At 41.1% G+C, this 24,577-nt stretch overlaps 2 protein-coding genes across 2 annotated transcripts; one reads left to right on the forward strand and one right to left on the reverse strand.

The window, feature by feature from the left end:
- Positions 1-3,122: 3,122 nt before the first annotated feature.
- Positions 3,123-7,702, forward strand: sftpba (surfactant protein Ba). The gene is made up of 10 exons (XM_030742341.1): positions 3,123-3,262; positions 3,386-3,435; positions 3,979-4,053; positions 5,976-6,098; positions 6,228-6,338; positions 6,420-6,500; positions 6,619-6,802; positions 7,131-7,189; positions 7,279-7,344; positions 7,424-7,702. Exons 1-9 carry the CDS (start codon positions 3,211-3,213, stop codon positions 7,333-7,335), a joined length of 792 nt encoding a protein of 263 aa, XP_030598201.1. The 5' UTR covers positions 3,123-3,210; the 3' UTR covers positions 7,336-7,344; positions 7,424-7,702.
- Positions 7,703-8,001: 299 nt separating this feature from the next.
- mat2aa (methionine adenosyltransferase 2Aa) lies at positions 8,002-21,909 on the reverse strand. The gene is made up of 9 exons (XM_030742340.1): positions 21,594-21,909; positions 19,737-19,814; positions 18,472-18,594; positions 18,051-18,163; positions 17,786-17,929; positions 13,944-14,162; positions 13,676-13,858; positions 11,841-11,974; positions 8,002-10,817 (listed from the first exon to the last, which is right to left on the reverse strand). The coding sequence occupies exons 1-9, from the start codon at positions 21,673-21,675 to the stop codon at positions 10,715-10,717; spliced, it is 1,179 nt and encodes a 392-aa protein (XP_030598200.1). The 5' UTR covers positions 21,676-21,909; the 3' UTR covers positions 8,002-10,714.
- Between the last annotated feature and the right edge of the window lie 2,668 nt (positions 21,910-24,577).

Raw genomic sequence — 24,577 nt, forward strand, 5'->3', positions numbered from 1 at the left:
CTAAAGCTCCATCACCTGCTATCCTAAAGAAAGCAGACAGATGTGCTACAAGAATACAGAAAAAGAATCCGGTAATAAAATGGAGTTGTGTAATAGAATAACTGTGTTAGTGTTAGCATCTAAAGCATGATGAAAGAACTGAACTGATGTTTTAAATGCAGATACAGCTCCCCCAGCAGGTGCTCCTGACACACTGGTTTCTCACTGAAAAGCTCTACAGCAGGTTGTGCTGAGAGCATAGAACATTATTGGGTTGCACTTTCCAGCCCTGGAAGACATTTACTGCACACGCTACTTCAGGAAAGTCAACGCCCTCTGCGAGGACAGCCAGTTCGAACTTCTCCCACGATGTGGATCCAGGAATCTTTGGAATGGGTCTTTACAAAATTGCACATTTCACACCATAACTTCACAAATGCTTATATAGATATTAAAAAACAAACAAAAAAACACAAACAAAAAAAAAAGAGGAGACATTTGTCTTAATATTCTCAAGAACAAATCCAAAATGAATCCAGATCCAGTAGATGGTGTGGAGGAAAGAGGTTTGCAGTCTCAGAGGACTCTCATTCAAAACTGTGCTGCTTCTCTTTATCGGTCTTCAAAGCTGTGATAAAAGCAGATCAATACTCAGAACTTCGGTGCTTCTGTTTATAACTTTATGGCTTTGAACAGAGTGAGAGATATTTGTCCAAACAAAGCTGTGTTTTAAATCAGAAACACAAAAGGTACAAAAAATGAATTGAACATATGACCCGAGGGTTTACAGCATGAACCTGGTTTGGGGTGAACCAGCCAAATCCATTACACCTGTGTATAAACTCCTTCTTAAGCTGTGATGACTAAATAGCTTCACACTAATTGTTGTGTAGCGACTCCACCACCTTTTGCCCCTACACCTTTGAGCAGGGAGTACTGCACCGCTGACTCGCTCTTGGTTAACTGGCAAACAATTCAGTTCCAACATTGCACTTCAGGTTGTTTATTTGCATGTTTTAACCATCCACACAGCAGTCAAGCCCGAGCACATGTAGGCTACTTCATGGCATACAAAGCAAGGCATTGATAAGCACAGAAAGCGTGAAGAAAGTGCTTAGAAAGCAGTCAATAAAAACACATTCTCCCTATTCGCCAACACACCGGTGATCAGGTAATTATATTTCCTCCCCATTAACCAAACACCTCCTACGTGACCTACGTGCCTACCGTAATCCCAGGCATAAACATGTAACACCACTGAGTTGTATATGGCTCTTACACTAATGGTTTTCTAAATTCTAATTTCCTAAATTGGGATGTACATAAAGAAACGACTTCCACACTCAACATGTTTGCATTAATAAAAAAAAGACCCAGTACTGTGTATGTCTCCCATCAATCAGTCTGTGAACTTCCTGTATTTTATAATTTTTTCTGGTAACCTGAGCTGTTAATGACCAGTGGTCTGTTGCAATGCAAACACACTGAAAGCAACAAAAGCAAAAACAGAACTAGTGTTACAATTTTCAGTTACTTAAGCCTCATGCTGCTTTCCATTTTATTTTGAGCTGAACATGTCATTGTATAAATATGCGGCAATACAGATGATACAGTGCAAAAACTGTGGTCATATGGTTATCTTCTGTGGCAATAATAAAGTAAAGCTACGCAACAAACGGGATGTCTCTGCACAAATTAGTGAACAGGAACCTACTGAAACTTAAGGGTTGAAACCAACAGACAGTCATGATTTTTGTGTGCTACACAGCAAGTGTGCTTGAGCTTCCGGGTACGAATTGTTGGCCAGCCATTCGCCGTCACGATTTTCTGGTAGACAGCAGAATTCATGATTTCATCGAGTACAGAAGTCTTCCAGGTCCTGAAGCAGCAAAGCAGCCCCAGACCATCACACTACCACCACCATGTTTGACTGTTGGTATGATGTGCTTTTTATGAAATGCTGTGTTAAGTTTTATGCAAATGTTGCGGGACTCAAACCTTCCGAAAAGGTCAACTTTTATCTTGGCAGTCTTGGGAGATGTTTTCTGGCAGATGTGAGACGAGTCTTCGTGCTCTTTTCCATCAGTGGTGTTTTCCTCCTTCAACTCTCCCATGGATGCCATTTTTGGCCAGCCTCTTTCTTATTGTTGAATGATGACCTCTGACCTTAACTGAGGCAAGTGAGGCCAGCAGTTATTTAGATGTTCTTCTGGGTTATTTTGGTACCTCCTGGATGAGTCATTGATGTGCTCTTGGAGTAATTTTGGTAGGCCGGGCGCTCCTGGGAAGGTTCAGCACTGTTCCAAGTTTTCTCCATTTGTGAATAATGGCTCTCACTGTAGTTCTCTGGAGTCCCAAAGCCTTACAAATGGCTTTGAACATTTTCCAGGCTGATAGATGTCAATGACTTTGTTTTCTCATTTGACTTTTTTAAAAATTGTGGCACGATATGCTGCTTTTTAGCCTACTTCACTTTGTCAGGCAGGTTCTGGTTAAGTGATTTCTTGATTCAGCAGATCTGGCAGTAATCTGGGTGTGGCTGGTGAAATTGAACTTTCCAAAAAAATGTAGTTAATCACAGTTAATTCATGACAAATGAAATCATCATTTAAAAACTGTATTTTGTATTTACTTGGGTTGTCTTTGTTTAATTTTTTATTTTTTGATGATGATAATCTGAAACATTTAAGTGTGACAAATATGATGATGATGATGATACTTTATTGATCCCACAATGGGGAAATTACAGTTAACAGAACACCCATCCAAGAAGACAAACAGAACAAACATGGGGAGATAGGTGAACTGTGGCCATGCTGCCCCCCTTCTGGAGGCGCTGCCATTAAAAAGACAGAAACAATAGTGAAAACATATAGGGATGAGTGAGCAAACAAAAACAAACAAAAGAAATCAGGAAGGGGGCAAACACTTTATCACGCTGCTTTATCACACTGTAGTTTCAGTAACTACAGCAGATATGCAAACACATCTCTTGAAAGATAAAATAATGACTTGTTTTTGCACCTTTGTGTGAGGAAGTGGATATGAAACTTGACTAACATTACCATATTGAGGGGGAGGGGAAAAAATTGTTCTGCAAAGCTGAAGAGAGCTTATCAAATAAGTTTAAGGAAAAAATCTGACTGGTGGGGGCCACAGCTGGTGGGTCAGATATAAGCTGCTCTGCAGTTCAACCACAGATATCAGGAGACTTTCAGAGAATCACAGAAGATGGCCTTCCTCACGCTTGCCCTGCTTCTCTCCATTGCTCTCCAAGGCTGTGGTAAGCCAATAAAATATTATTAATTGTAATTAGATAATAAATAATTTCTTACATGTAAAGCAAACATGTCAGCTGATGAGATTAACTACAGTGAGGGTTATTAACAAAAATTTCTTCTTGCAGCCTTCACTTACAGCAGCGATGGTTTGGAAAGCAGCCCTGAAGACTTAAATGTAAGTAATTTCCTGCAATCAAACTATATTAAAATCATAGATTAAAAATAAATAAATCTATTATTGAGAACAACTTATTATTTATTCTAAATTGAAATTGATAATAAGAAAGAAACTCAGATAAATTCCATCTGAATCATGAAGACGTTTTGGAAATTTTTAACATTCATCACCTGCTTTTGGGCGGGAATTGTAATGACACTATAGGACTGTGTGACACTTCAGCATCATTCACAGCGAAGTCACAAGCAAATGTGACAAATGTAAGCGCACAGTGTTGAGAATCAGGATTTGCACTTCTTCAAAATAAAGAAGTCTGCTGTCACATCTCAAGTTTCAGAAGATATAAAAGCTTCCCAACAAGGGTTTTAGTTTTGAATCTACTGAAAAGGATCCAGCTCTGTTACCACTGTTCACAATGTACAGAGATCGCAACCATGCAAAAACCTTGTGTGTGTGTGTATGTGTGTGTGTGTGTGTGTGTGTTAACACAGATTCAGGGTATTGATTTATTTTCATTCTGTGACTTTGGTTTTTATTCAGAATGGGGATGTTTGCCAGGACTGCACCAAAATATTTGAGCTCCTTGTTGACATGCTTTCCAATGCAGACCTGCAGGTGAGTACAATTGGTGCACTGAGCTGCAAACAAATTCCTGAGTGTTCAAATTTGCTCGCCGATAATATTATCAATATTGTCTACGCCCACATTAAGCCAAGATTAAAATACAAGATCTGTGGCTGAATAAAGAAAATGAAATGTTTTAAATTCCATGAATTTTTTTTTTTTTTTGCAAGTGTAATCTTATCAGCTGAAACACATTCTTCACATTCAGAGATGCAAATATTCTGTGACCAACTGTGCACATCGTGAAGCACAAACACCCACACAATAAAGTGAAGTTCCCTTTATATTTTTGGTGCCAAGACACTTCCTATTTTTTCTAAGAAAAACTGAAATGAAATTTCTCTGTGGGTTTTTCTGTTCCTCACCTGACCTCCGAGATCCTCTTTGGTTCTGAGCCTGATCTGGTTCAAAGCGTGCTCCCTCTGGCTCCAAAGACAGAAATAATAATTTTGTTTTCTTCCCTTGTGTGCTCCCTTCCTTTGTTTCCCTTGTTTTCTTTTTTTAAACTAACACAGAATAATAATAATAGATATACTAAAAAAAAAAATGCCCAAAAACATATCAATATTGTAATTTTTTTTACCTTGTACAAATCTGGCATTGCTCAGTATCCACATTTTACCTTAAAAACTCAAAGTAATTAACACCTAAATAATACCAGTGCCCACAATTACTCATCTCTGTATGGTAAATGAACTGGTTCTTATGCACCACTTTTTTTCTACACCTCAGTGCTTTCTATCTAAAATTCACACACACACACACACACACACACACACTCTGATGAATGTATCTGGAGCATCTCGGGGTTCGGGATACTTTGGTATGCAGACTGGAGCAGCTAGGGATCAAACTACCAACCTTGCTCTACCTCCTGAGCCACAGCTACCTGTCAGCATCAGTATCAGTGCACGATGTTAATAACAAAAAAACTAAATGCCCAAATAACTGCTACTAACTGGCATTGAAAAAAAAGTTAAACAGTACTGTGCAAAAGTCTTGATCCACTCCTCATTTCTTTATATTTTGCTAGAAAAATGGGAAATAGGTGCAGCAGTTTACTGAAATGTGGAAACATGGAAATAAGACAAAAACAGAGTTTAATGAGCTTGAAGGTCAATATTTGGTGTGACCACCTTTACTCTTCAGCACAGCCTGATCTTTCTCAGGAAGCTTTCTTTTCATTTCTTTAAGTAGTCTTCAGGAATATTTCTCCAGGCTTCTGGAAGGACATTCAAAACTCTTTTCTGGATGTTGGCTGCCTTTTGTTCTCTTCTTTTTTTTTTAAGAAAGAACAAAACAATCCATGATAGTGTTGCATTGTGTGCTATTCTATGCAGGCATGCTTTTACTGCATTGGCAGTGTGTTTGGGATCATTGTCATGTTGAAAAATGAAGCAGTTACTGATCACAATATGACTGTACATTTTATGTATTCATAATTCCATCAATTTTGACAAGATCTCCAACACCACTGGCTAAAATGCAGCTCCAAACCATGACAGAGCCACTACCGTTTTTTACAGATGACTGTAGACACTCGCTGTTGTACCGCTCTCCTGACCTCCTCCGTTCATATCAAACCCAAAAATTTCATATTTAGATGATGATCAACTGAAGGGCCAGGTGCATCCCTCAGATCCCGTGTCAGGACTTTGCTTGATGTTTTTTCCCGATTATTTTCAGATCAGTTCACGTGATGTAGTTTATTTTAGGACTGCTACTTCTCCTTTTGTGCACCATTTGTCAAGTTTCCTCAAACACTGTAAAGACATGCTGCAGCTCACCCTGTTTGTACAAAAAATACTATTTTACGCCTGTCAAACTGTGTTGTCTTTTGCATTTTAGCTGAGGAGAAAATGGGCCACCTGTCCTTAAGTCAAAAATCTGACTCATCTTGTTGTTCTGCGCAGAAAAAGATCATGAATGACATTGAAGGCGTGTGCGCACTTTTTCCTGGACCAACTGCCAATCTCTGCAAACAAGAGGTGGAGAAGATATTCCCACTGGCCATCAACTTTGTTACTGCCATTTTAGTAAGTATGAGAAATCAGAGGCTGGATGAATCCTTTAGTTTGACTTTAATAACCCGACTGAAACAATAATGGGAGCGATTCTGATGCTACCGAGAGGTCGGTAAACACACATTGTTCTCTTTTCCGTAGAAACCAGCAGAGGTATGCAAACTCCTCGGGCTCTGCAGCTCTTGTGATAAAGAGCAGATGCTCAGCTACTTTGCTAATGAGGCCATTCAGGCTGCTGTGAGAAGTGATAATGTGAGTATCTACAATTTAGAAAGCCACACTGGAAAAGAACCACTTCGTGCTTAACTCTCTCTCCATTTATGTGTCAATCAGGTGAAGCCCTCAACTGAATGCGCCTTCTGCACCTTTCTTATCAAGACATTGGAGGGTTTGCTTCCTAAAGAAAGAACTGAGGTGAAACATTGTTCATGTGCACTGTGTAAGCAACACTTCTTTGTGCTGCATGCAGACACCAGAAGGCACTGCTGGCAGTAATTGCTCTCGCTTTTCTATTCTGCTCCTCCTCCTACAGAAAGCCGTGATCAAGCTGCTGGAGGAGATCTGTCATATTTTGCCCTCCTCCTACCGCAACCAGTGTGAGACTGTGATCGACAAGGTCACCAAGACAGTGCTGGACGCGATCCTGGAGCATGCAACTCCTGAGGCCATCTGTCACCTCATGCGCTTCTGTAAAGGGGAAGAGTCTCTGCTTGTGGGTCAGTTTGCTCTCTTGTTTTCATTGCAGAGAGCTTTTGTGATTGATTTACTTAGCCTATGTGTTGCACATAATCTGTCCAGAGACCAGGGTGTCCATGTGTTATAAGGTCTCATTGCAGAGCCCTCAATATAGCATAAGCATCCATTAACTGCAGCTCTTTCATTTATGCATCTCAGTATTGCATAAGGCCTGGGAAACTGTAGCTCTAAACTAAATGCCGCCTTTGTGTAATTGGCGAAACACGTAAAACTAAATGCACAGGACCTGCTTATGGAGTAATCAGTTATTTTAATACCTTCTATCCATTTCCTGCTTCAAACCCCCAGATCCATGCACTCTGACAACATACAGATGCAGAGACATTAAAACTGCTGTCAGATGTGGAGTAAGTAAACCGCTATTAAAATGAATCCGCCCGTTTAGCCTCAGATGTTTGATAGTGGTTACATTTGATGCATGTCTTACTCTGTGCAGACTCTGTTCTACTGTCAGAAATTTGCCTGGAAGCCTCTGAAGTACAACACAATCTAAAGGGTTAAGGTGGGTGAAATTTTAAATTACAGTTTGTGTAAAATTAAGGAGTAAAATCTACCTCAAATAACTGTTTCTTCTTTTCCAGGTAGCTCTAATGAGAGTCATCATGGACACTGCAGATTTTTCTTACTGCATTTTGTGGTACATACATAAACATGTGTTTAAGAAACAGCTTGACTGCAGCTGCAAATAACTGACAGAATAAGCATAATAACCAGCTGAAGGCTAAATTTCACTTTTTTGCATATGCATCTTATTTTTTTTTTTTTATACCAACTATTTAGCAAGTTTCCTGGCTTTATCGGCTTTAATAAAAGCATGTTTTTGTAATGTTTAACACATGATCTCAATTAAAGTGTGATGTAGGTGTAAAGCGAGTCATCCTTTGCCATGTAGTAGAGAATTTGAGATTTGAAAGTCAAGTGAGAGAAGAGGTGTTAAAGCGGGTTGTTGAGTGTAAGACATTTTACCACTGCTACTTTTAAATTATCAATTCTCCAGAAGCAGTAGTGAAGCACAAATAGAAACCATTTCTCCCTGAGGAAGTGATGGTCTTTGCCATGTCCCCAACAAAGGCCTACTTCTGCTTTTATTTAAAAACGCATGAGAAAGTTTCATCTGAAGTGGTACAATAAGCCCTCCCCATGAAATACAAGAACAGCCTGTAAGCACAAAGCAAGGGCGCAGTTTATTTCAACAGTTTAAGAGAAAGTCAACAACAAATCACACTCATCAGTAAGAATGACTGAAGAGGGAAACTAACCTTGGGTGTGTGTGTTGGGGGGGGGCAAAAAAAAAAGAAAAAAAAAAAAGAAAAAGTAAGAAGTTGCGTACTTGGAGGTAGGGGAAGAGGAAGTTTGCAAGAGAAGAGAAGGCACTTTTTACACATTTAGCAATCACTGACAGACTTAAAAATCATTAAAAAAAAACAAAACGTGTTCTTCACAGCCCCCCACAGGAGGTCATGTAAACAGGCTGGTTTCTCTGTACAACACCAACCAATCTTTTGTCCCATCTGTGGAGGAGCTGGAGGATGCAAAGTCAGAAGTTGAGTTAATTTGGATTAGCACAGAGATTAGCCCCTTTTAGACACACAGTATCCTATTATTGTGATTGTATCCTGATGTGTTGGCTGCATGCCTGAAAGAGCACCCTGGACACTTTCACTTTATAAGATTGTAACAGCAATCTCACCAGACCCTGCAACATTTACATATCGCTTTCAACAGAATGCAAATCTGAACCACATTTACATTAATGCGACTACTGCACCTTTGCGGGTTGCTCAGCTCACAAGAGAGTACCCTAGACAGCAATACATTGAACCCCAACATGTTATCTCACCAACGCTTCTACTCAGCAGCAAGATTAAAACATTTGTCTATAAGTGATTTTTGCCATTCCCCGCTCAGAAGAGAGATCGCTGAGTGTGAGGATGGGGATACAACTCTCACAGAAGCACAATGCAACAGACGGGAAAATGGGAGCAGTAAAGTGTGGTTCCATGTCACTGGAGTTGATTTCATAAACACAGCAGCAAAAGTGCACCTAGCCTGTTGCACAAATGGCAAATATCAAGCACGCTGTATCACTGTCCTGGGAATGTCTGAATGAAGATGTGAGGACCATTAACATGAACATGACCCATGTCTGAAAAAGGGCTACACAGAGGTTTGCAAGAGGAATTTAAAAATCAATCTGTCTTTGCAGTAGATGCAAACAGCCACAAGGTGGAGCTACAGGAGCCAAACTAAAAACCTTCAGTATAATTTTTGAGGACACAGCACCATCTAGCTGCATGTTGCAGGCATATTTGGAACCTACCAACAACTAACAAGATAACATCCAAATGCTATAAGCCGGAGTTAAAAATTAATATTTAGCTGATCCAACTCAGGTTTGCAGTAGAGTCAAAACAGTCAATAGTGCAACTGGGGAAGCACTCGAGGTCAAATACTCCATTTATAAAAGCCTAGGGTTTGAATCTAACCAGGGTCCGACAGTCACATCCTCACTTTAACACAAACACTCCAGTCTTTAAAAAGAACAACAGCAATAATCTCAGAAAACTCAGTTTCTTGTGGAAACATTTAACTTGTGCCAATCACAACCCATGATGTATGGCATTAAATATGAATACATCCTTTTTAAAAACAAATAAATATTTTAAAATAAAAGCTTCCGTTACAACCTCAGCATTCATTTAACAGCATCTGTATACACAACTTCCAGAACAGAAGCCCATCCAATTTTTGGTAACCTTAAACACCTACTGACTACAACTGTGCGATGCTCATATCTGTAGCTCTATCCTTCATGTTCCACGTTCACACTGAGTTCAGGTGAGACAAAAAGGAGACATTCAACACGAGAGGGGGAAACAGTTTCTGGATTTAAAAAAAAAAAAAAAAAAAATTTGTGACACACACTAAGTTGCCCCTCTTTGCTGGTCAAACTAAGGTCCCACAAACACCATCGTATAAATTATTTCAAGTATGGTGTTGCCATGAGATAAAGCCAGGTCCTGCTCAGGTGACAGAGCCTGGGTTTCTCTGTAATACACCCAGACTCAGTCTATCAAGTACTGTGCCTTCATCTTGGGCAGCAGAACACATTTAACACAATTTGCAACATTCGCATGGTTTTTAAAGCTACAAAATAAATTACAAAAATGGAGCAGTTTCATGGTGCAGCCCAACATAACAAGGTTGTAGCAGCTTCTGACTTCTCTGTAAAACGTCAGAAAACACCAGCCTGAAGGGACAGCACAAATTTAAAAAAAAAAAAAAACTGCAGTGTTTGACCCGTCGGTGGCGTGGAGAGTTTTATAAAAACGGAGGGAGTGCAAGGGCAACAAAAGGTGTTTCTGCAATGTGAAATTACCATTCAGTTAGGCAATATCAGACACTTGTTACCACTGATCACTTCTAAAACTAATACAATGAGATTCAGTATTTAAAAAGTTGTTCAATACTAGGTTGTGACGTTTTAATTGCTGGTAGAGATGATTTAAATTTAAGCTGTCAATAACACCAGATTTGCTGAGATACAGATCAGTGCACTTTTTTTCCTGGTGTTTCAGGAAACATGATCACCATTATTATGCAAGAGGGAAAATAAATAAATAAATAAAGCACCAGAGAAGATTACTAGAGTCTGGCTACAGTGCTTAAACTCTTATGTCTTGGCAACTGAAACAGTTATTGTTCTCTCTTCAGGGATAAAAGGGCATTTTGCCTGCAACAAAGGCTGTCAAAGTGCTGCTGTGTGAGAGGAGAGGAGGGAAGAAAAAAAACAAAAAAAAAAAAAAAAAGGAGGAGGAGAAGACAGGAAAGGAGGAAGGTAGACAAACACAAGGCCCACTGAGAGGGAGGGTTCAGTAAATCAGCTTCTTTGGCACCTCCCACGAAAAGACATCACGCCCAAAGTGACCGTAAGCTGCGGTGCGCTGGTAGATGGGCTTCTTCAGGTCAAGATCCCTGAGACAGAAATGAAACGGAAATTAAAATGTTGCGTCAAGTCGACTACACATTTAAATGTTTCTGCTCCTCTTACTAGGCACTAGAAGTCCTAGCTGGTTAAAAGGAACTGTTCTTATTTTATTAACACACAACAGCTGATACCTGTTCAAAGATGCTGTGCTGCTGTTTGCTACTAACCGGGGTTGTAGCCCTGACAAAGCTTACATTACTGTAGAATGTGAGCGGTTGTATGTTGGCTGTGTGATTAAACATTTAATGTGATTTCATATAGCTCTTAAATACACACACTATTTGCATAGCCAGTGTTTTACCTCATCCAACAGACTAAGCTCAGTTTTGCCAGCGTTTTCTGCCATTTAGGCCCCAGTCACTGGTCGTGAACTAAAAATGCACATATCCCAAGCAGCTGGGGAGCAGTTTCCAGCAGTCTCAGGGGGAAACTGGTCAGAAGTATACAATGCACCACCACAAACCTCCCTGTGATAGCTTTGGTCCCTAGCAGATTGCTGTAGTTGGCACAGAAGATGCCAACTTGTCTGCAAACACAGGGCAGTAGTGAAATTGAAAAGTGCAACATAAATCCGACCAAATTAATCACAAGCACAAGGAGGTTTTTTTTTTTTTTGGTGCAGCTGTAAGTTTAGGAGGTAGAGCGGATCAACTACTAATCAGAAGGCTGGTGGGTGAAAGCCCAGCTCCTCTAGTCTAGTGCATGTCAAAGCCTCCTGGAGCAATATACTTAACCTCGAGTTGCCCCTGATGCATCCATTGGAATGTGAGTAAATGTTAAAAAAAATGCTTAGACACAGAAAAAAAAAAAGCATGGGCAAATGAGGACTGCTGAGTGCGCAAATAGAGTAAAAAAGCACTATAAATACCAGTCCATTTAGCACCTTCTTTGGGACTGATTTCACCAAGCAATCACTCACCATTCAGTTAAGGAAATGCACCCCCCCCCCCCCATAGTGACCACAGGCTGTAAGCTGGTTTAATAACAAATTTGATACTGTCACAGAATACCTGACAATAACTCCCGGACGGAGGTCAAAGTTCTTGTTCACAATTTCCAGCAGCTCCCTTTCACTCTTCTGGGAGGTCCCATAGTGGAAGATGGAGACCGAGAGGGGGTGGGCAACACCAATAGCATAGGATACCTAAAACAATAGTTAAAGTTCATAAACGCATGATCCAAAAAAATAAATAAAACATGCCAGGTGAGACATTTTAACTGCAAAGCACTCAACACGCTTTAATCAATACTGAAAACTGTCCATATGAAACTTTTTCCATATTTGTCTGGATCTCTTGGAACTACTAACAAAGTCACTTAAGTGTTTTTTCTAGGGCACAAGGATATTAGCTAAACCAAACTGATAAATTTGCCCGTACATTCATGGATGAATTATCATGCTTATCGATGAGTGAATTCACCAGTCTAACTGCTCACCACTTGATTTTTTTCCAAAATAGAATCAAGAAATTTACTTTTTAACTGTAGCGTACATATCACAATATACAGTATGCTCTGAACAACAGGGAGTTACCGTATTTTCCGGAGTATAAGTCGCACTTTTTTTCATAGTTTGGCTGGGGGTGCGACCTATACTCCGGAGCGACGTATATGTGACATTTATAACACATGAACCAAAATACTCCAGCCACTTGACATCTCCGTGAACTGCAGCTTTAAGGCAGTCTTGCGTAACCTGTGGGCGCAGTGGATGATGGACGGAGAGCACAGCTTAACGGCACCTGGGAGAATGCGCCACCCAACTTTCCTGGAAGTCATTGGATGGATCAAGAAAACATGGGCTTCAGTGACAAACCATCCTGTTGGGATTCAGAAAGGCTGGAATAATTGGAACTGCAGCTGACGACGAGTCTGACTAACGCGACACAGAAGAGGAAGCGGCGCTTCGTCTACGGAGTGTACGGAATTGTTTAGAAGTGACACCGAGGATGAAGAATTCAATGGATTGATGGTTTGGTTAACTTGTTAGTATGTTCTTTATGCTATGGTTATCTGAATAACTTAATGTTACGTTAACATACTGTAGCGATTCTCTTAGTTAGAGAGCGTGTTGATGTTGTGGGATTTCGGACTGTTCGGGAGGTTCGTGAAGGCAGCATGGAGAGAGAGAAAAAGACCGAGAGCTTGCCTGTGTGTGTTGCTGTTCCGCTGTTGTAGTTGTGGTTGGCGTGGCTGTGGCCTACAGCAGCCGTTTTTCTGTTAATAAAGACGACCTTTGTTGTGAATATCGCCGACTTTGGAAGTGTGTTTACAACGTTACAATACCGAACACGTGTTCGTTGTGCGTCATGTAGCTGAATGTGCTACGTTAGCATAACGTAGGTGTAACCGTGTTCGTCCTGTTCTTTAATCCATTATTATTTTAAATTGCCGTTCAAGATGGAATTTGTGCTCTGAGTCTCGGATTCTATCAACCCCCCCCCCAAAAAAAGTGCGACTTATAGTCCGGTGCGACCTATATATGTTTTTTCTTCTTTATTATGCATTTTTTGGCTGGTGCGACCTATACTCCGGAGCGACGTATAGTCCGAAAAATACGGTACATAGAAAATATTTTCTAAGCTGTTAGAAAGCACAAGAACACTGGTAACATTTTCTGGATGACCCAAATATCAAAACAGTGAAAGACAATGAAACCAACCAGCAGAATCTGACAGATGACAGGATGGTGAACAAATGTCTACTGGGAGCTGTAGTCATTGCTTTGTGTGAGGTGTAAAACCATGAATTTGAAACTGGTACCTTCAGGCCTAGAGGCAGCTCAGTTTGAAATCCCATTATATGCAGGTTTTAGATGGAGTAAACTAATATACTGTGTACTCACCTGGACCAAGACACGCTTGCAGAGCCCCGCTTTTACAAGAGATTTGGCCACCCAACGGGCAGCATAGGCTGCAGAGCGGTCTACCTTTGTGTAGTCCTTCCCAGAAAAAGCTCCACCTCCATGGGCTCCCCAACCCCCGTAAGTATCGACAATGATCTTGCGCCCGGTCAGACCAGCATCACCCTGTGAGAAGGGACACAGAGCTTTGAAGTTTGAGGTTTTAGTAAAATTAAGAACACCTTAAAAAGGTTTACTGCTCTTGTCTCACCTGTGGTCCCCCAATGACAAAGCGACCACTGGGCTGCAGGTGGTAGATGGTGTCATCGTCAAGGAACCCACTGGGAACCACAGCTTTCACCACCTGCTCCTTCAGGCAGCAGCGCATCTCATCCAAACTTACACCTTCATCGTGCTGCACAGAGATCACAACCGTGTGGACGCGCAAAGGCACCATTGCTCCCCTGTCCTGTCTGTACTGAACAGTCACCTGAAGGGAGAAAACAAAAACAGGTTATAGTTCCAGCTAGAAAGATCACATGTTTGAACAAACACATGCAAAACAGTCTGCAGGAACACACCCTTAAGCAACGATAATTACATTATATACTCATTGCACCTGGCATTTACTGTAGACTTTTTAGACTGCCTGAGGCTTAAATATTTAAATTGAATGTGAGGATGTCACATGTCTGGCCAATATTTTTCATGCCTGCCGCCCCCAAAATAAAAATTTCGAGATGCAAATCTGACCCTCAGCCCATATACGTCAATGGGGACTGTGTGGCGAGGGTCTCTGATTTCAAATTTCTGGGCCTGCACCTGGACGATGACCTAACCTGGAAAGCCACCACTGCACTGCTCAAGAAGGCACAGTAGCGGCTCCACTTCCTGAGGGTCCTGAAACAACGCCCTAGCCAAGGAGCTGCTCCTTCTACTGATGCTCTGATGAGTGTGTACTGCCATACTGCATCCCAGTGTGGTTTGCCAGCGTCACTGCACAGGAAAAGACAGCGCTCCAGAGGCTCATCGGCTGTGCTCTCCTCTCCTTAGAACAGCTGTACAGGTCCTGCTGCCACAGTAAAGCCTGCAGCATTCTGAAGGATACATCACACCTACTGCTACCCTCAGGAAGGTGGTACAGGACAATAAATGTTAGGGTTGAAAAACAGCACATATCCCAGGGATGTTGCAATAATAAATAAATGAACACTGAAGGGTATGCCCCTCTTCACCAACCTGTGAAATATACAACTTGTGGAATCAATAACTCAAGCACAGGCATACATGTACATATATATTTAGTTATACACTGCTCAAAAAAATAAATAAAGGGAACACTTAAACAACACAATATAACTCCAAGTAAATTAAATCAAACTTCTGTGAAACCAAACTGTCCACTTAGGAAGCAACACTGATTGACAATTTCACATGCTGTTGTGCAAATGGAATAGACAACAGGTGGAAATTATTGGCAATTAGCAAGACACACTCAATAAAGGAGCGGTTCTGCAGGTGGGGACCACAGACCACTTCTCAGTGCCTATGCTTTCTGGCTGATGTTTTGGTCACTTTTGAATGTTGGTGGTGCTTTCACACTCGTGGTAGCATGAGACGGACTCTACAACCCACACAAGTGGCTCAGGTAGTGCAGCTCATCCAGGATGGCACATCAATGCGAGCGGTGGCAAGAAGGTTTGCTGTTTATGTCAGCGTAGTGTCCAGAGGCTGGAGGCGCTACCAGGAGACAGGCCAGTACACCAGGAGACGTGGAGGAGGCCGTAGGAGGGCAACAACCCAGCAGCAGGACCAGCGGCTACCTCCGCCTTTGTGCAAGGAGGAACAGGAGGAGCACTGCCAGAGCCCTGCAAAATTACCTCCAGCAGGCCACAAATGTGCATGTGTCTGCACAAACGGTTAGAAACCGACTCCATGAGGATGATATGAGGGCCCAACGTCCACAGATGGGGGTTGTGCTCAAAGCCCAACACCGTGCAGAACACTTGGCATTTGCCAGAGAACACCAGGACTGGCAAATTTGCCACTGGTGCCCTGTGCTCTTCACAGATGAAAGCAGGTTCACACTGAGCACATGTGACAGACGTGACAGAGTCTGGAGACGCCGTGGAGAGCGATCTGCTGCCTGCAACATCCTGCAGCATGACCGGTTTGGCAGTGGGTCAGTAATGGTGTGGGGTGGCATTTCTTTGGAGGGCCGCACAGCCCTCCATGTGCTCGCCAGAGATAGCATGACTGCCATTAGGTACCGAGATGAGATCCTCAGACCCCTTGTGAGACCATATGCTGGTGCAGTTGGCCCTGGGTTCCTCCTAATGCAGGACAATGCTAGACCTCATGTGGCTGGAGTGTGTCAGCAGTTCCTGCAAGATGAAGGCATTGAAGCTATGGACTGGCCCGCCCGTTCCCCAGACCTGAATCTGATTGAGCACATCTGGGACATCATGTCTCGCTCCATCCACCAACGTCACGTTGCACCACAGACTGTCCAGGAGTTGGCGAATGCTTTAGTCCAGGTCTGGGAGGAGATCCCTCAGGAGACCATCTGCCACCCCATCAGGAGCATGCCCAGGCATTGTAGGGAGGTCATACTGGCACGTGGAGGCCACACACAATACTGAGCCTCATTTTGACTTGTTTTAAGGACATTACATCAAAGTTGGAACAGCCTGTAGTGTGTTTTTCTACTTTAATTCCAAATCCAGGCCTCCATTGGTTAATAAATTTGATTTCCATTAATGATTTGTGTGATTTTGTTGTCAGCACATTCAACTTTGTAAAGAACAAAGTATTCAATGAGAATATTTCATTCATTCAGATCTAGGATGTGTTATTTGAGTGTTCCCTTTATTTTTTTGAGCAGTGTATTCTTATACTGTATCGTTATAAAAAATTTTTTCATCATTTTTGTACATAGAATAAAAGTTCAAAATAGATTGCTTTCTTTGCACTAAATAGGATTGCATATAATTTAATTGTGCTTTTGGCATAATGGCAATAAAAGATTTTGATTCTTTCAGCACCGAATTTCCTGCCCGTTTATCAATATGTCATATGAGAATTAAAAAAAAAAACAAAAAAACTTCTGAATCGTTTTATCTGAACTACAAATGGTCTAATAAGGTGGATGTAGCTTATGGGTCTGAAAAGCTAAGCCTATGTACAAATGCCTATGGAAAGACTGCTTTCTGATTTTATCTCTGGAAACACTTTTATGGAGTCTATTTCCTGCCACGTGGAACTTACCGCGGAGGAGTGGAATTGTTTCGTACGCAAGGAGAAGCGGTTTTGTATTCGAGGAGAGATAATTTTGTGCTCGAGGACAGTTGGTAAAACAGGTTTTCTTTGTGTGCAGCATGTTTTCTTTTCGTGCAACCTTTTGGCAGGAAATTAACTCCATACACTTTTCTGATGGGTTTATAGTCTCAGTTGCTCTTTTTGGGTCAGTTTTGTAAATCTTGGTCATACCTTCCTTCAGGAAGGAGTATTGTCCACGGTACAGTCTTTGTCTAATGACTTGAGATCGACAAGTTGTTAGCCAACGAGAGTGTGGTTTCAATGTCAGACCTGCCCCCTTCTCTACTCACATCTGTTGTTTCAAAAAACAAAAAAAACAAAAAAAAAAAACAAAACTGACAGTAGCAAAAACGCTCATTGAGACTTCAAACCTGGACTTCAGAAACCAATTAGTGATGTCACAGTAGCTACATCCATCTTTTATACTGCCTGATGTGAACTTTTATAAACATCAAAAATCCACCAAAGTAAGCTCAAGTGACTAATTCAAATTTACCAAAGCAGGAACAGAGGGAACCAAACACTTTAAAACAAACCAAACAAAAAACATTACATTCATTATTTACACAAAGTATTAAGCTTTCACTTTGTTTACAAACTGCAAAGCCAACTCAACATCCAAACTACACTTAAATACAAGATGCAAATACTGTCTAAAATTTTTCAGTATATTCACAATTAGGGTTGCAGCCATTTACCAATCAAACAATTGTACAGACAGATAAAAACAACTAGCCTCCATCTACACTTACAGCAACTTTAAAACTGACTCCAAACTGTAAATAAACTACTTACCTGAGTTTTGGAATCGGGGCGGAGCCACGGCAGCTCCCCATTTCTGCGTAATTCAGCCATCTTGGCGTTGAGCTTGTGAGCCAGGATAATGGTAAGGGGCATACACTCTTCAGTCTCATCAGTGGCATATCCAAACATCAGACCCTGCCACAGTTGCAGTCATATATCACATTGAGTAGGGGTCAAAACTTCAAACTACATCACCACCCCATTTCTGGCTTCAGTTACTTGACCGCAGACTAAACAAATGTATGAATTGTCTGACCTGATCGCCAGCTCCAACATCTTCCTCTTTGCGATCCAGATGAACACCCTGGGCAATGTCAGGGGACTGCTGCTCCAACGCCACCAGCACATTGCAAGTCTTATAGTCAAAGCCTGTAAAACCCCAAGACTAGGCCTCAGTTTCATCATAGTATGCCAATATAAGGTATTAGTATTAGGGGACTATAGTTAATAAAAAGGTTAAGGACAACCGGTCAGCCTTAGTGACTTCATTATATCAGTGTTATTTAGCCTGAGTGGCAGCACTCAAATCTTTTTGTAAACCACAGATTACTTAGACTTAGGTGCAATTTTCTCCAAGACATCCAGACAATAATTCTACTATTTTTACAACTTTGACTGGCTAGACTATAACTGCACAGATTTTGACCTGAGCTAAACTCACAGCAAACTGCTCTCACCTTTGGAAGAGTCGTCATAGCCAATATGCTTAATTGTGTCCCTGACAACCTTCTGGTAGTCCACGTTAGTCCTGGAAGTGATTTCCCCAGCCAGCAGGATCATCCCCGTTTTGGCAACAGTTTCTGAGAACAAAACACACGGTGAGAACAATGAGACTAAGTGCAATAATGCAAACAGCCCAAAGCCAACATAGTTCATTAATACCTGTTGCCATGTTTGTGCCTAGACTGCATACTAGTGCAGTACTTTAGAAGCACTAAAATTAGATAACACTACATCCCCACCCCTTTAACTTTGAAAAATGAGATCATCAGAAAACTCATTTATATTATTTAAAAAAAAAAAAAAATCACATACTGGCCACCAATGCAAACGGGAAGCAGAGGGCAGATGGTTTGAAAGATACTACAGAGGAAGAACAGCAATGGCAGAGATAATGAAAGTAACTCGAACAGAAACTGCTCTTGGCAGTAAAAGACACAGATTCACTATCAGATGAAGCCATGGCCAAGCAGCACTCTCACAAAGAGGATTTTAAAGAGTATGTATGTGAGCCTAAATAATTGAGACTAGTAAGTCAAATGTCTCAGTTTTTGGGGTCCCAAAATGTAGTTGACGTTTCAAAATTATCAGGGCTGTATCTCTGCAGATGCTGCTGACCTCATTTTTAGTTAGAACTGTGGACGTATGCTTCTGGGTTTAACTTGTATCCTAGGTACATCTTAACCACAAACCCTTCTGAAACTATACTATAACCTGCATTTTAATATGTCAATACTGCTTACAAGCCTATGATCAGTATGTGAGAGGTCATGTGATATTGTTATGTGCATATTTTGAGAACAGGTTTCCCTCCAGCAGCATAGACTTTCAGGAAATTCTTCTCCAGAAATATTTCTGCTCTTTAGAAGGAGGACAAATGTATGCGTCGTCAAAACATATAGTTTCACATTTCTGAAGGTTATTTATGTCAGGCAGTCTTTTCTAGGTGAGGCTGATAAGTCTTCAACACACATTTATCAGATTCAAACATTATAGATGTCCCTTGTGTCCTTGTCCCTATACTTTACAGAGTATAATCCAAAATGATTTACCAACAAAAAGGCCTAAAATGTGCTATAAATAACCCTAGTGTTACTGGGTGCCCCCTGACCTTTTTGTTGCAACATGCCCAAGTCAGCATACATTTGATTTAACATTGAATCCTGTGGCTCAGTAAAAAAAAAAAAAAAAAACGAGCCTCTGGCCTTCTTTTCTGACTTACCACATGCTACTTTGGCATCAGGATCATGTTTGAGGTGTGCATCCAACACAGCATCACTGATTTGGTCACAGAGTTTATCTGTGGAGCAACATGAGCACAACAGTTAATTACAAGTCCTTAGTTTTGCTGGTAAAATACTGACAACTTCTGATCTGTTACTATATAAATAGATAAAACATTAAATTATACAGATTATACACAAACCAAGCTGCAAACTAGAATGACAAACAAGAGGTTTTACAAACCAGCCTAACTGCATTTCTATGCAAATCAGATGGGAACATACACGTACTGGTGTTTTCAAACAAAAATTTTAATAAACTTAAACCTGTTTCATGATGCAGTTAACATTTATAGGCAAGGTTCATAAGTTTAACAGCTGACTGCTAGAATGATAGGGCCAGAAAAACTGTAGCATAAAGTACAGCAGCCTAAACTCTATATCCAGGTATTTTGGGGGCCTTTAATCACAGTATCTGTTACTGGTTTTAGGACCAGTGTGACAAGACTCACAGAGTAGGTGAGGCTGTACTAATGTTGCAGGTTACTGACATGTCTCCTGCCATGTCTCCTGTCTTGCAATTATAAAGATTTTTATTGTGACTACTTTGCACCCAGAGTTGTGCAGTAGCCCCTGCAGTACCTATATTTAGGAGCACTGCTAAGCCTATTATCTGTTGCAACAGAGCTGCCCCAGTCTGAGACTGCAGCATACTGTGAGCCAAGCTGCTGAATAATTATACAATTAAACATACCATGCAAGACATATGCCCTCAGTTTGTGCTGCTTTTAAGCCTTTTCACTGAAGACCTCTAACCTGTCATGTCAGGTCAGTGAAAGCACAGCGCTTTAATGATGTCTTCAGTACTCCAGTAATTCCTGACAGTGAATTAGCCTACACAAAGGCAGTCCTGCAACAGGTACTAGCCTTATTAAGCTTATTATGTTTTTTGTTTGTTTTTTTAGACGTTTAGAACAGCTGTCGCTGGGAAGGAGGGGGCAACATAACAGCAGCCTAAAAAGTGGCAATAAAGCGGGATAAAATAACTCCTGAACATTACAGATGAAGAGAAAGCGCCATTACCTGCGCGAACTTATGCTACGGTAAGCGCTGAAAGGTAGTCTAGAGTCCTAAATTAACACGTTTACTGCTCTAAACTCGAAAACACAAAACATCTGACCACCTCGTTGTAAACTGACGGAGGAAAACGGCAGGGGTGGATGTGATTGACAAGCACCAACAGTCCTTACTAACGCGGTGTTAGCTTGACAGCTAGTCGCGGCGCTTCTAGCATCCACTGAGCTTTGACAAACTATTTCCTTCATCTGGGTATAAATTATCACAGGCGGGGTCTTTAAGGTGTGTGGGATACTTTACACTTTGCAGAATCTGTTTTACCAGTTCACCAAACTCTGCAGAGGCTGCACAGGCCATTTTTTCATTCATATTTCTTATTAAATTAATGTAAATATAAATTTTATTTAGCTTTTCAGTTAAGCAGAAATGAAGGCAGCACTGTTCAATACGACTTTTAGCTGAATTTTAAGAAAATACCCGCTAAGTTTACTGATATTTCCCATATGTTCACATAGGTCACGTTTAGTTCTCTTGTTTAAGTCCATTTTACTCAATATCACCTGACTTTACTTTAAAAAAAATATATATATCAATCAAATAAGCCGCTGAATATATTTCTAACTTTTAAAAATAAAGTCGGCTCAGACATGCTGAGCTAACAGTGCTACCCGACCTTGTTTGACAGGCTAACAAGATGCTAGGCTAATTATGATGGTCATGAAGAGGGGAGGTGGGGGGAGGACTTTCTCACTGCCAGCCAGTGGCAAGTTAAAACTTACCGGGGTGTCCTTCTCCGACTGACTCAGAAGTGAAGAGGAAGCAGCCTTCATCGTAACCCGAGTTGCTAATGAAGCCGTTCATTTTAGCCACACTTAGCTAACAAGCTAGCCGACTAGATATCTGCTTATGCAGCTTGGATGGAAACCAGGAGACAAGTTTTATAGCTTCGCCCGGGTCACCTGCTCGCTCTCTCTCCCTCTCTCACACACGTACAGACAAAGCCACAGGCACGATTCAAGTTTATGGAAAACCGGACGGAGCAGACAGCTGAATTTATGATCTGCACAACTTCTCCAGACCCCTCAAGTCTTTGCTCTGCAGCCAATGTTATTGTGGAGCACAGACCATGTGGTGGTCATGGGCGTGGTTATAGGGGCGTACTCACGGAGCCAAAGCCAAATATCCCTGAAGGCCAATGACACTAAAAACTGTGAACTCCTAAGGTCTACTGCATGCTGTGTTTACTTGTATTTAGTACTTGGAAAGCAGCTTTCATCCCCTCTGGCTTGTGAATGCAAAAAATAAAGCATTTATCTGTGACAAGAGGTTATTGTCTACAGCAGTGGTTCCCAAAGTGTGGGGGCCCACTGAAGGAGGGCCACTAATAACAGAAATTCAGTTTGAAATTACTCACAAGTATGCACAGTTACATATTTATATAAATGGGTTTATTTATATAAAAAGCAAATTAAAAGTGGTAATAGAAGGTGGTTAGTTTGTGATATAACTCATTACTTTGACCTAAATGTACTGCTCTTGTATTGAATTTATAGCCAACAGCCTGTGTTGTTTATGTTTATGTTTTTAATCAAATTTTCATGGAAATACATCACTTTCTCATGTATTTTGATGACAGTGAGGCTTCTAGCAAGAAGATTTTACAGGCCAGTGTTATCGGACGTCCGGGGTGGACAGGGTAGAGGGGGTCCCATGAGATTTTCTGGTTTTTAAGTGGGTCGCTTTGGGAATCACTGATCAAGAGTGAGTAAAGCTAGATAATCAGAAGCAATAAACCCTGATCAGATTATTAAAATATGTGCAATTAGGTTATAGTTACAATGTGAAGGATTACTTTATCCTGTTTTTATCTCCTTCTTTAGATAACTTAATAACTCAAAGACATACATCCATCCTCTTCCACTTATCCTATTCAGGGTTGCATGTGGGGCTGGAGCCTATCCCAGCTGTCTCAGGGTGAGAGGCAGGGTACAACCTGTACAGGTTGTGTTAAGTCGTGTTTTTTATTTGTGAAGGAAGACATTTAAATCACTTTAGTTTAAAACTAAAACATTTAATATATTAAAGAATCAGAAGATATCCCACGTACACGGGCACTCTTGGTTTAGGAACTCACAGGCCATCCAAGCAGCTGCCTGTGACTCCCCTCCTAACAAGAGTAAAAAATAAAATCCACCAGCCTGTCACAGACAAACATTCACCCCTATGGGTAATTAACCTAACCTCAGTAACTGCATGTCTTTGGACTGTGGGAAGAAACCCACACAGACAGAACATGCAAACTCCACACAGAGAGGCTGGGGCCAAGGTGGATTCAAATCCAGACCTAGCTGTGAGGCAGCAGTGCTAACCACCACACCACCGTGCTCAAAGCTAACTCAAAGACAGTCTGAAGTAAATATGTGCTATGGCTCTGTGTACAAAGTGTTTTACATGTATATTATTTGCACTGAAAACATTCTGAAATGCTAAAAGAGAAAGGGGCAGGGTTTTTTTGGAAAATGTCACAATGGAGGTTTTAAATCAAACAATTAACAAGGGATTGAAGTGCAGACTTTCAGCTTTAATTCAAGGGGTTTAAAAAGAGTATTGCATTAACCAGTTTTATACAAAGCTCCCCAGTTTCAGAGGCTCAAATGCAATTGGACAGATTACTGATAAATTGTTTTATGGCCAGGAGAGGCCAGTTACCTGATGATTCATGACAGATTAAGCAGATAGAATATAGAAGTGTTGAACATACATTTGGAAGCTTGTTACTAGGAACAAGTCAAGGAGGCCACTGTTGGATTGAAAAACCAGAGAGACAGGACCAGCTTTAGGAGTGGTTAAGACAAAAATCTGATACATTCTTTAAAAGGAGGGAATGTCCCAGCCACCTCAGCCACACCAAAACATCTGAAAGATACAGAAGGTACTGTAACTAAAGTGCATTATGACAGAATTTTTTCCATGGTTAAGAAAAACAGCTTCACGTCTAACCAAGTCTAGAACACTCTCGATGAGGTAGGTTTCACTGTCAGCAAGCAAGAGATTCCTTCATTAATAGAAATACAAGGAAATACACAACAGGTACAAACCACTGGTTACACTCAAGAACAGGAAGGCCACGTTGGACTATGCCAGAAAACATCTGAGAGAGCCTTTTTCAGGTCTGTACCTGAAAAAGAATGTTCTTTGAACAAATGAAACCAAGATAAACTTGTTCCTGACTGATAAGAAGAGGAAATATAAAAAACAATGAGAGAAACAGCTCACAATCTGACGCATATTATCTGTCAAAGATGGTGGAGGCAATGTTATGGCTTGGGCATGTTTGGCATTCAGTGGAACCGGGCCTCTAGTGTTCATTGTGACTGCAGATAGAAGCAGCAGGATGAATTATGAAGTGTGCTGCAAAACGGATCAGACAGCACTTCACAGTGCAAACAGATAATGACCCAAAGCATACTGCAAAGCAGGAGTTTCTCGAGGCAAAGAAATTGGATACTCTTCAGTGGGTGAGTCAGTCACCTGAGCTCACCTGCTCCAATAGAACAGCTTTTCAGTTACTGAAGACAGACGGCAGAGGCTCACAAACAAGCAGCAGCTGAAAGCAGCTGCAGTAAAGGCCTGGCAGAGCATGTCACAGGAGGAAACACAGCATTTGGTGATGTCCAGGGGTTCAAGATTTCAGACAAACATTGACTTCAAAGGATTTTGATCCAAGTATAAGAAAAAAAATCCTTACATTTAAATTCATGTT

This window comes from Archocentrus centrarchus, chromosome 12 (genome assembly GCF_007364275.1).
Source record: "Archocentrus centrarchus isolate MPI-CPG fArcCen1 chromosome 12, fArcCen1, whole genome shotgun sequence".
Classification (NCBI taxonomy): domain Eukaryota; kingdom Metazoa; phylum Chordata; class Actinopteri; order Cichliformes; family Cichlidae; genus Archocentrus; species Archocentrus centrarchus.

Bases quoted from the DNA above. Each gene is read 5' to 3' on its own strand.
- sftpba (XM_030742341.1), top strand. From the start codon at position 3,211: ATGGCCTTCCTCACGCTTGCCCTGCTTCTCTCCATTGCTCTCCAAGGC. The intron at 6,803-7,130 runs GTCAGTTTGCTC...TCAAACCCCCAG, and splicing joins GGAAGAGTCTCTGCTTGTGG to ATCCATGCACTCTGACAACA. The intron at 7,190-7,278 runs GTAAGTAAACCG...TACTCTGTGCAG, and splicing joins AAACTGCTGTCAGATGTGGA to ACTCTGTTCTACTGTCAGAA.
- mat2aa (XM_030742340.1), bottom strand. From the start codon at position 21,675: ATGAACGGCTTCATTAGCAACTCGGGTTACGATGAAGGCTGCTTCCTC. The intron at 19,815-21,593 runs GTAAGTTTTAAC...GTTGCTCCACAG, and splicing joins AGTCGGAGAAGGACACCCCG to ATAAACTCTGTGACCAAATC. The intron at 18,164-18,471 runs GTGAGAGCAGTT...GGGGTTTTACAG, and splicing joins CTATGACGACTCTTCCAAAG to GCTTTGACTATAAGACTTGC.